The sequence below is a fragment of the Mesoplodon bidens genome (assembly GCF_964165515.1).
Source record: "Mesoplodon bidens genome assembly, chromosome: 7".
Classification (NCBI taxonomy): Eukaryota; Metazoa; Chordata; class Mammalia; order Artiodactyla; family Ziphiidae; genus Mesoplodon; species Mesoplodon bidens.
This window is the reverse complement of record NC_138164.1, coordinates 51727845-51739924: the sequence shown is the minus strand read 5'-3', so window position 1 is coordinate 51739924 and position 12080 is coordinate 51727845. Positions and strand designations below refer to the sequence as shown.

The 12080-nt window shown below is 43.5% G+C and overlaps 1 protein-coding gene across 9 annotated transcripts in view; it reads left to right on the top strand.

The window, feature by feature from the left end:
- The window catches only part of TEAD1 (TEA domain transcription factor 1), a 269279-nt gene that overhangs the window by 22375 nt on the left and 234824 nt on the right, over window positions 1-12080 (top strand). For 6 of the 9 annotated variants that reach the window (XM_081238930.1, XM_081238931.1, XM_081238929.1 and 3 more), the window contains one exon: window positions 16-145. The exons of the other annotated variants lie outside the window; for them this stretch is intronic. In XM_081238930.1, coding sequence (XP_081095056.1) covers window positions 16-145 — 130 coding nt within the window. The remainder of the gene's footprint in view (window positions 1-15; window positions 146-12080) is intronic. 9 annotated transcript variants of the gene reach the window in all.

Sequence of the window (12080 nt, the reverse complement as noted above, 5' to 3'; positions counted from 1 at the left end):
TTTCTCCGACCCAAGCAACCAACAGGCAAACTACAAAGAAGACATTTATCTGTTATTTGAGGATCTGGCTGTACAGCTGTGCTTCCTTGGAGCGATGATAAGAAGGCAAGATGGTACCTTTGGAAACCTTGTGGCTTTAACAAAGGTCAGAGTTCATTAAGCTGTTGTCATTTATATTGTCATTTGTTGTAATTGTGCCAGACAGGTAGATATCCTCTATAGTTAGGCCAACTTACCCACCTTCTCTCTGATGTTTGGATCAAAGAGGGCTGTCTGATCCGAGCTGAGTTGAACTCTCTCTCCTGAATCTTTTGGGATTGAGACAGCAATCCTAGTTGGTCTTTGATGCTCACCCTACAGTTCAGGGAAAAGCTAACTGGGGAGTAGATGTTTGACCCATGGGTACACAGAAGCATAGAATTAAAACTGATTTGCAGAGAGAAAACAACAAAGCTGTTGTGCAGAGGAGGAGATGAGAGACCTTGGGAATAGTCTCATTTCCGGATGGTTTTCCATTTCCTGGTTTCCATTTCCCATGAGGGCTGGCTGCAGTTCCTGATTCGGGGTCATCTGATAGACCCCTTGGCCTTATAATGAACCCACGTTCCCCTACCCTTCTTTTTTTTTTTTTTTTTCCTTAGGTTAGTGGGAGTGGGTTTCTGTTAATTGAAACCAAATGGTCTCTGGCCAACTAGTTTGCTGGGAAATAAGCCCTGTGTGGTGTTCTGGAGAGGCCCTACTGAGTGTGATTGCACACAGCTTCTGCTTGGTCTGCAAGGCAGGGCTGCTGTCCTGGACCCAGTTCTCCAGTATGGATTCTGTCTGAGGGAGCTAACCAGGTAGTAACAATAGGGTTACCCTCCTAACCTGTGTTTCACACTGGAACATTTCCAGGCCTTATGTAGGCCCTTCTGCTGCCTGGTTTGCCATGTGGTTTAGGTCGTACGGGGGCTTGGTTCAAATGTGGCAGGTGAGGAATTTTTCCAGTCATACCCTTGGGGCACTGAGGAGTTCTGGCTGGCTGAGCACCTGGAAGGAGGCAGGCCAGGTGTGTCATTAGACCTGGATGTCCCTTCTAGTGGCGCCACCCTTCACTTCCTCCCCTGCCATCTCTGATCAGTGTGGAAAAGCATGCGCTCAGTGGCCTTTGGCAAATGCTTCCTGATGATAAATCCAGTGTGTATATTGTGCACGTGCTTCAAGCTTCCTCTGTCAGGGAACCTTCCAGGTTCATTTTATTCACAAATGGATTAAATAGCAAATGCCTCTCTTGAGGAGACCTATAAGATGTGTGTGTGCCCCTGGGGATGGTGTCAGAAACAAAAGGCCTGCTTCATCTGCTGTTCCCCAGATTGGGGGGCATTGGGGGTGGCAGTATAAATGAGCAGGGAGGAAGATTTAGGTGAGACTTAACACTTAGAAATAGCAAAGTAGAAGTTGTTAAAGAGGATAGAATTTGTTTTGGAAAACCCTTACCATGTACATTAAGAGACATATGCAGTATTTGTTGGCATCTTTTACAGATTTGAAGCCATTTTTAGTTTAGGCTTGATATAACACGTTCTACCTGCGGGTTTTTTTTTTTTTAACTGAGAAAGTTTGGAAACTTCCTCCTTTTTTTCTTTGACATAATTAATGTATAATATTATATAAGAAAGTGATTCACAGTTTTTAAAGGTTATACTCCATCTATAGTTATTGTAAAATATTGGCTGTATTCCCCATGTTGTGCAATATATTCTTGTAGCTTATTTTATACATAATAGTTTGTACCTCTTAATCCCCTACCCCTATACTGCCCCTGCCCCTTTCCCTCTCCCCACTGGTAACCACCAGTTTGCTCTCTATGTCTGTGAGTCTTTCTTTTCTGTTATATTCACTAGTTTGTTGTATTTTTTAGATTTCACATATAAGTGAGATCATACAGTATTTGTCTTTTTCTGACTTATTTCATGTAGCGTAATGCCCTTCAAGTCCATCCACCTTGTTGCAAATGGCAAAATTTCATTCTTTTTTTTCTATGGCTGAGTAGTAGTATTCCATTGTATGTGTGTATACACACACATACCATATCTTCTTTATCCATTCATCTGTTGATGGATACTTAAGTTGCTTCCATGTCTTGGCAATTGCAAATAATGCTGCTATGAACACTGGGGTGCATGTATCTTTTCCAATTAGTGTTTTTCGGTTGTATGCCCAGGAGTGGAATTGCTGGGTCATATGGTAGTTCTGTTTTTAGTATTTATGTCCTACCTGTTTTGTTCATAGTGTTTAGTTTGTATATTTAGAAAGTGGAAACCTGGAGAACTTTTCTTTCTTTAAATTGAGAAGGGATTGGAAAGGGGGACAACGTAGAAATTTGTTGGGACATGGACATGAGGGGTTCAGGTTTAGACAGGTGTGTTCCCAATGTCACATCTAGGAAAAACATCTAATGTTTACATGATGTTTTACAATTTCCACAGTTCTTTTAATAGATTACCTTATTTAAACCCTCACAACAACTTGGTTTGTATAAGTGAGGAAATACAGGCCAGGAGATTAGGAGGCTAACCCAGGATCACACAGCCAATAACTGGTTAAACAGCGACTGGGTAAACCATCACCGGGATGCCCCTTACCCATGCTTGTGGGCCTCCTTTGCTCTGCTCCTGTACTTTTGTCAGCCTTTGTTGTGAGAGGAGAATATGTTAGGACAAGGCTGCAGGAAGGTGATGTGTGGGTAGGGGAGGGAGGTCTGGGGGTGGAAAAGAAGTGGTTTTAAACTACCAGTTCAAACATGTCTCTCTGTAGTATTCAGAGCACAGAAAAGATCAGGAAGGGACTCAGACGATCTTGTCCACTGGATTTCAAACCAGGCTGAATATCTTTGTCACCTGGGGAGTTAAAAAAAAAAATACTGACTCCTCCTGTTCAAGCTTGGATCTTCTAAATCAGAATATCCAATGGTGAAGTTTGGACCAAGGTTCTGAAACCTTCCCAAGTGATTCTTATGAGGTATCTGAACCCCACTCAGTTCTGGCCCCATGTCTCTTTAATTTGAAAAGTTCTGTAAAATTTAGCTACTTGGTATTCCCAGGAGCCTGTTAGAGGTGCAGACTCTGAGACCCCCACTCCAGGCCTGCCAAACTAGAATCTTGACTTTAACAAGATTCCAGGTGAAGAGTGTGCACATTAAAATTTGAGAAGCACTGCTAATGTCCCAGCAAAACGTCAGGGGGCTGTATGATGGGGTCATTGCACGTATTCTTTCTCAGTTTGTCATTTGCCTTTTGACTTTCCCTGTTACATAACTTTCCATGCAGAAATTAATATTACATCAAATTTATCAACTCTTCCTTTATGATTTCTAGGTTTTTCATTTGCATGCAAAAGACCATCTTATCCTGAAATTATTGGAAAAATGTCTTGCACATAAAAAAAATGAAGTCATAATATACTTTACATAGTTGAATATGTCTAGATTTTGTTTGATATGGTAGAAAGAGTGAGGTAGAGATCCAAACCTTTTAACTTAATGCTTGTCTTGTCCTAACACAATTCATTGACTCTTTTCTCTATAGATCGGTAAACTAAATTCACATGTGCTCCATTATCTACCTGGAGCTTTAATTACCATAGCTCTGTGAGAGGGGTTTTGCTGTATAATTCAGCTACTCACTTTTCATCACTTTCTTCTTTAAGATTTTTTTCCTGGCTTTTTTCACAGGTGTGTTTGTCTGTTTACACTTTTAGACGCACTTTGTCTAGTCAAAAAATTTTTCAGAAACTATTTTTATTGGGGTTCTGTTAAGTTTATAGATTAGTTTAGACTCATTCTATTTTTAAACATATTTTTGTCTTTTCTAAATTATATATACTAGTTATTCAGAAAATTTTTTCAGTAACAATCACACCAACCTTTGTAACAGGTGTTTTTCAAGTTTTAAGGATGTATCTTCTGTAGGGTTTTGTCTTCATAGAAACTCTCTAACTAACCATCCTATCTGGTGGGTGCCTATCCCGTCTCTTCCCCAGCCCAGCTGCCTGTTATCCTGAGTCATGTTCCTTTCCCTCAATAAAATTCATTTGTTGATGCTCTGACTGCTAGATTGTAAGCCCCACAAGGGAAGGTTCCATGTCTGTTTTATTTTCCAGCGGAATTGCTCAGTGTTTAGAAAATTCCTGGCAGTTGGTGCTCAATAAATATTTGTTAAATGAGTTGGAATGAGTGAAATCCCAGTAACCAGAGCTTCTGGCCCTCTAGTTGAAGATTAGCTTCATGTGGGATTGTCTGGACTTGGATCCTAGTTAGAATTCAGCCCATAGTTTGAGAAATTATTCAAATGGATTAAAGTGAATATGTGGTTTTTGAGGGGAAGCAGTAGTTATCTACCAATTGAATCAAGGACTGGCCTGGAGTGTTTTAATCTATGAAAGTTGACAAAGTGGTCGAAAGTCACAGTGAAGTGTGGAGATTGATGATGATCGATAGCTAGTGCAGGTCTCGTCACTGGCCAGTCCTTTGGTAAAGAATGCTCCCAGTCACATCCCACCACTTTGGGTTTAGCAGCGTCTCTCTAATAGATCATTCTGGTTAGGTTAATTTTTTTTTTAACTAGGGAAAATAAAATATTGCTGCAAAGAACTTTGGACCTTTTTTCTATTACTAAAAGTCCCTTACTGAAATTCGTATCATCTATTTATTAAACCCTTTCATTTTGGGTACAAATACCCAACTTGTGAGCACTTTATGGGCAGGAACAGAATCTTCATTCATTTTTTTTTTTTGTAACAAATTTATTTTATTTATTTATTTTTGGCTGCGTTAGGTCTTCACTGCTGCGCATGGGCAGCGAGCGGGGGCTACTCTTCGTTGCGGTGCGTGGGCTTTTCATTGCGGTAGCTTCCCTTGTTGCGGAGCACGGGCTCTAGGTGTGCGGGCTCAATAGTTGTGGCACACGGGCTCAGTAGTTGTGGCTCACGGGCTCAGTAGTTGTGGCTCATGGGCTTAGTTGCTCCGCAGCATGTGGGATCTTCCCGGACCAGGGATCGAACCCGTGTCCCCTGCATTGGCAGGTGGATTCTTAACGACTGTGCCACCAGGGAAGCCCCTTCATTCATTTTTATAACTCTTAACATCCAGGTGCTTGACAAAAGCTCAAGTAATGAGAGAAAAATCAAACTCTAGACATACCATGTATTTTAAAATTGTTGGAAAAGTGACATTTTTATCTGTAGTGTGCAGTGGAAATAACTTTTGCGTATGTTCTAGTTTCCACTGGCTTTCTTAAAAACCACACAGATCTTTCAGACTTTCCCTCCTATGATGGAAGAATTTCTAGAAATTGTGTTTCTTGACTCTCATTTATTTCCCCCTCACTCTGAAATGAGAAGTGTGGGATATTTCGATGGAGTTGGTCAGTCATTTAAAACACTGTGGCTTTGGCTCTGTAGTTTGTGATTTCAGGTCTATATTTGGAATAAATCAAAACTCCAGTGCTATTGGAGGCTTTTAACACATTTGGTGCCAACGGGCTTGGTTTTGCAGATGATAAGTAGTTCAGTTGATTGTTTCTTCAATAAAAATTATTTTGAAAACAATCACAGTAGCTCCACCGCATGATTCTGTGGTCATCTCCTTGAGCTGCATTCGAGATACCTTGAGAAAGTCTGTCTCTAACACTTGCCTGCCTTGTGGTTCAGCTTTCGAGCGAAAAACCGTGGTACTTCCCCACTGATGACCCTGTTCCACCCGCTTTGAATTTGTTTGCTTCTTCGTGTGGACAGTGTACACTGTTTGAAGAGTGTATGTAAGCCTGCTGTGTTTTCTTTAATAAAACTGCATTTATCCTTGTGTAGACAGATTGTGTTCTTTGAGTCTAAATTCTTAGAGAACTCTGGGAACTGTTTACTTAGATCTTTTTTTCTTTCTTTAAATAAAGCGCTTCTTCTAGTTTATCAATTTTAAAACTGTTAAAAGTCAGTCGAAAAAGTTGGTTGAAGGGAGAAGGCCCTATTCTCGAGTGGTTTGAATTTGGTAACTGTATTTTGGAGTGATAAGGGCTTTTACTTCTCCACAACCTGTATCAAACAAATCAAAACTGTAAAATGAAACACAGGCTAAGGTCACAAACCTAAATTAGACCTTTCCTTTGACCTCGGAAGTCAGGGTTTTGGAAAACCAAACAGGGAGGCTTGAAGACATGAGGTGCTGCTATATTAAAAGACTTTTGAGTAAGGGGCAAGGTTGAGTATTTGGAGCAGGTTGTGCCTGTGGGTTCTCACTGCTTTTGGATTCCAAAGGATGGGTGATATTTCAGTTCATTATATGCTAGGGTCTGTGTTGGGTGGTGGGGACTCAGAGAAGGATGAGAACTCTAGGCTAGTTCAGGGAACTTCAAGGAACTCCAGGGTAGTGGGAGGGAGAGAGTTGTGTTAAGGACACCGTCCCAGTCTTCTGTGGTGAATGATGTGATAAGGAGGCGCAGGGTCTGCTGGAGAAGCGACTCGGGGCTGGGGCTCCTGAGTTCCTCCCGAAGCTAAAATAAAGAGAACTTAAATAGGGTACGCGAGCTGCTGCTCTTTATGGTCTCCTGGACTCTGTAGACTACACTCAACATGAAAAAGATGAGTTTCTGTTAAGAAATCCTATCCAGAAAGTGACAAGATGATGCAGGAAATGTAAACAAACACTTGGCTTTAATGGAAGGCAAACTGCTGGGGGGGCCGCCTGCTGCAGCCCTCAGGGGCTGGTTTTCTCATCCCCACCCCTGGCTGGCTCCGGAACCCTTCTTTTGATCTGCTTACAGGCTTTATAACTGGAGAGCTGGAGGAGGTAGAGCCAACTGGGTTTTCTGTGGGCTTCTTTTATCCCTCGTGTGCCCTGGAATGGTGAGTGCTGCTGTCAGCACGGGGGGTCTGCCCCTTGAACCTTTGTGTGTTCTACCCTCAGTGCCATGGCAGCCTCAGGTGTCCCTGGTCCTGGGCTGGTACCAGCCTGTAGCTGTGCAGGGCGAGGATGTTGGAATTGACCTCAGTCTTCCTCTCTGGGAACATCATGGACAAGGTTGAGTAGAGTGTCTCTCTTTCCTTGGGCTCGTTCCCCAGACTAGTCCCTTGTCCCAACTCACGCCTCCCATCTGTACAGTGCGTTATGTCTTAACATCCTGTGGCCAAATCCACTGCCCTATTAGCTCCTCATGACGATGCTGAGAGTAGAAAGGGTAAGGATTGTTGGCTCCGTTTTCGAGATGGAAGGTTTGAGGCTCTGAGGACTGCCCCTGGGTGTGTAAGGATTGAAGTCTAGCAAGGAGTCCTCTAAGTCTTTGCCAAGTGCTTTTATGGCCGAGCAGCCCCTCCAGCAGCACTGCTTTTCTCCCAGGCTGCAACCCTCTCCTCCCCTTTCGAGTTCTCTGATCTCTCAGTTCATTTACTTCCTCTCCCTGCCTCCCTCCCCCCCCCCTCCTGGTAGCTGCTACCATCCTTTCTCTTGTCTGGATTACTCTAGTCATCTCTGAGATAATATCCCAACTTCAGGATGTCTCATCTGGTTAATTAAGGCTGCTTCATCATCACCATCATTATCCAGTGACACTTCTATGGCAGTTTTTATGGGTGGCATTATTCTTATTGCTTTGCAAATTCATTTAGTGTCACAATTCTGTGAATTAGGTAGTATTATCATCCCCATCTAATAGATGAGGAAGTGGAGGCACACAGAAGTTAAAGACCTCGTCCACATTTACACACCTAGTAGGTGTCAGAGCTGGCTGGCTCCAGTGGCTCTTAGCCGCTGTGCCTGATCCTGGACTCTTGTTTCTCAAAAGCTTCCTCTTCCCTACGTGCTTCATCACCCAGTCAACAAGCACATTCTCCGAAGGCCAGGTAGATGAGGCCCCTGCTGTGTGGTTTCAGTGTATCTTTCCAGCCAGATGTCCTACAGTGTGTCCTTCCAACATATTTGATTCTTCTCGTATCCCATACCGGCTGTACTCATGCCATTCCCTCTACCAGAAAGGCTTTCTGTAGCAGAGAACAAGGGCTCTACCACCCATGATGTGTGTGACAGACATTGTGCTCACCAGGATTTCCATGCCCAGTCCATGTGGTATCACCTGGCACACTGGTTTGTTGTGGGATTGAAGTGATGCATAGCAAGGGCTCAGAAAAGAGGAGCACCTTTTCCAACTGTTTTGTGTTGAAAACCTCCTCCATTTCTCTGCAGCTGCCTCCTTTAGGAAGTCTCTTCCTTCTTTACCGGAAGGGACCTTTACTTCCTTTGGCCCATCAGTGTCTTAATGGCACTTTCACCATCCAGCATGTTTTACTGGCTTTTATTATTATTATTTTTTGCTTCACCATGCAGCATGCGGGATCTTAGTTTCCCAACCAGGGATCAAACCTGCGCCCCTTGCAGTGGAAGCGTGGAGTCTTAACCCCTGGACCACCAGGGAAGTCCCTTTACTGGCTTTTGTAGGTGTCCTTCCTCCTAAGCTGTAAGCCCTTTCAGGGCTCGGGCTGTGGCTTGCACACCTTTATGGTCTCCATGGTACTTTGCATATAATAGGCATTCAGAATGTATCTGTGAAGTGAGTGAATTTGGGGCCAGTGGGATTTGGTTACTGCATCCCTTGGAGAGCTGGGTGAGCAGTGCCCAGCGTGGGTTCACCTGCAAGAGCAGCTATCTATTGCATGGGCTCTGGGTTCTGCTCTTTATTAAAAGTCTTCCCTGTTATAGCTGAGATCCTCCCCTCCATTTCAAACCCAGGCTCATGGGGTAGTGCAAATTTGCACAGCCATCTTATAAGCAAATTGGCTAAAACCCCAAATCCCCTGGAAGCAGAGTGGCCTTGGGCGTGCTTTTAAAAAACTGCATGGATTTTAGAGCATGGAAAGACTTATGTTAGCGGAACTCGACTCCTGCCAAGTCAGAGACATGTATTATATATATCTTCTATTATGGCTGAGTCGGCATTTTGATTGGTTTGTTTTGGGAGCTCCCCTCCATGTACCTAGACCAGAGGAAGATGATGTATGTATTGGCCAAGCCTCCTGCCAAGCACAGGGAGAATGCAGTGTGACCACTCAATTTGGTATGCGGAATTTTCTGGAGGAGCCACTCTTTCCACTTTACAGATGATTGAGGTGTCTGAGACCAGGCGACCTGAATCATATTAAGCCTGCTGATGAGAAAGTCTTGGTGCTCCCTCCCAGCCTCCCGGCCAGCCACTCCCACCCACTCCCACCCATTATTCCTCTGTTTCAGCCACACTCAACTGTCTCTTCTGCCTCCGTGCCTTCTCTTCCTCCTGCATCTACCTGGAATATGTTCTTGCTTTTGTTCAGCTCTTGCTTCTCTCTAAAGAGAAGAATGTAGATCATTTCACAGAAGCCTTCCCGGTTCCTTCAGGATAATGTAACTAAGCCTTCTTTCCTTTCCCCTAGTCCCCCATACTGTTGCTCTGCCTTTGCATTTATCACATTGTCCTCTGTATCTTGGATTTACTCCATTCCCCCCCTCTGAGCCCCTTGAGGGCAGGAACTGGATCTTATCTGTGTATCCTGCCTGGCACACAGAAGCTCAAAGCACGCTTGCACAAGTCGAAGTATTAGTTAACGTTTGCCAAGTGCTGTACCTGTTTGGTTAACAGAAGTGAGTCCTGGTTCTGGTGATGGTCACTCATTTTGGGTATCTTCAGGTTACTTTTAAGGGTATTGAGGAACTCCTCTCTAAAATAAAGCATAATTAAATTTATGTGAATGGAAACATACACCATGCGTATGCCTTGCGAAGTAGACATCCAGTGGATGTCTGTGGGTTGACCAAATTAATGTGTGAGTGAGTGGATGAATGGAGTGAGCCTCCATCCTCTGGGAAGGAGGGAAGGGTGGGATGTACTGCACTTCTGCACCGCTCTCGGAGCCGCATTTGTTGCTTGGCTTGGGGGCTGAGGCAGGAGCTGAGCTGACGGCAGCTCTCGGGGAATCCATATTTTTTCTTTCTAGTCATTTCTGTTTTTGAGAACAGAACAGCAGGTCTTGTGTATCTCCTCACATGTTCCTAGATCCCAAGGGTTTACCCTGTTCTTAAGAATCGTAGAATGCCACCACCAAGGTTCAACCTGACATGGAACAGGCACTTGTAGCTTCCCAGTCCTCACCTCCCAGTGCTCTGTGAAGGTGGTTAGTGCCATCGTAGAGTGATACACACAGAGAAGAACCAAATGCTCCCCGTTTAATGAAAGTGCTGGGGCTGTATGACGAATGCTCGTATGATGTACCCCGGCAGAAGTGTGGGTGGTGCAGTTGTCAACATTTTGCTTGCATTTGTATGTGTTTATCCAGGCAAACGTGAGAAAGCCCGGTTCTTTCAAGTACTTGACACATACAGAAGTGAAGAAAATTTCACCTTATATTGTGAGAACAATGGCAGCAGAATTGCCAAAGGGCTGGTTTGTATACCAGCTGTTACCAAAAGTTGTGTGTTGTATATACAAAACTCTGCTTATTCAGTAGGTAACCTCTTAGAGCGATGCTGTGTGTGTAATATACCGTGTGGGCATTATTCTAAGATATTATATTTTTATTTTTATGAGTTCTTTGTAATGACGTAGATAATAATTCTTAGGAGTTTACTTTTTCATACTAGAGTTTGTTGACCACTCAAGGAAAGGTTGAGCTCCAGATATTTCAAATGAGGCAATAAATCACTTTTTTACATTGGCTGACAAACTCCATTACCTAAATCTCTCAAATATAATTTGGTACCCTCGCTTCTATATCTTGTTGAAACTTTTACAATAAATTGAATGAGTTCCATTAGGCAATATGGGCTTGTGTTCTCACTGTGCGTATTTACAAAGGCTGGTAGAATGTCAGTGATGAAATCGAAACTTAGTTTGAACTTAGTGTGTGAAACAAAATAAATTTGACTCCTGAAATTTTGCATAAATATCTGTCAGAGCCTGGTACCAAGTATCTGGGGATTTTTAGAGCTGACCTCATTTGAACGTTGAATTATGTTACAAGATACATTTTAACAGTGCTTTCCCCCACACATAAAAGCTTAAACTGGCCAGTGAAACCATTCTTCACCTCCCTCCAAACTGAACATTTCCTAATAAGAAATGTAATCCAACTTGAAATAAAAATTTCCTAGGGGCTTCCCTGGTGGCACAGTGGTTGAGAATCCACCTGCCGATGCAGGGGACACAGGTTCGAGCCCTGGTCCGGGAAGATCCCACATGCCGTGGAGCAGCTAAGCCCGTGCGCCACAACTACTGAGCCTGTGCTCTAGAGCCCGTGAACCACAACTACTGAGCCTGCATGCTGCCACTACTGAAGCCCGTGTGCCTAGAGCCTGTGCTCTGCAAAAAGAGAAACCACCACAGTGAGTAGCCCGCGCACTGCAACGAATAGTAGCCCCCGCTTGCCGCAACTAGAGGAAGCCCGTGCACAGCAACAAAGACCCAACGCAGCCAAAAAAAAAAAAATTTCTTATGTCCTAAGTTTAGGTTTCTGGTTAGGTTAATTGAATGGATTCCTGAGGCTGCAAGTAAAAGGCTAAATAGATACCATTTGCACTATTTGTGAATCAGGATTTTGTATTCCTGCTTTATATTTCTTTATATTTCTTATACTGTCGGAAAAATAAAGGGAAATATATTAGATGTTTCATTTGTAATTTAATCTTATGTTCATGAGAGCAGCCTCACTGTATTTATAATAAATAAATACTATAAATTAAATAATTAAGAAATTCAAATACCACTTTTTATCTGTTTTATATATTGGGGGCATATGTAAGGTTTCCTTTGACAGAGGGTGATTCTGCTGTTAAAAACCATTGCCAAGATATTTCTAAAGCGGACAGTGGAGCTTCTGGGCTGCAGCCTGCTGTGTTGAATTGGAAACTTGTCATTGAGCCCCTTTCCTACCTGGCGCCTTCTAGGACTCTCAAGATCCTCTGGTGTGGCCGGACCAGATGTGGTGCTGCCCATGCACGTGTCCTGCAGTTCATGCAGGCTTGAGTGGGAGGGGCAGCCTGGCTGACTCTGGCAGAGTAGTGGTGGCCACAGCTGTATCTCCTTACACTC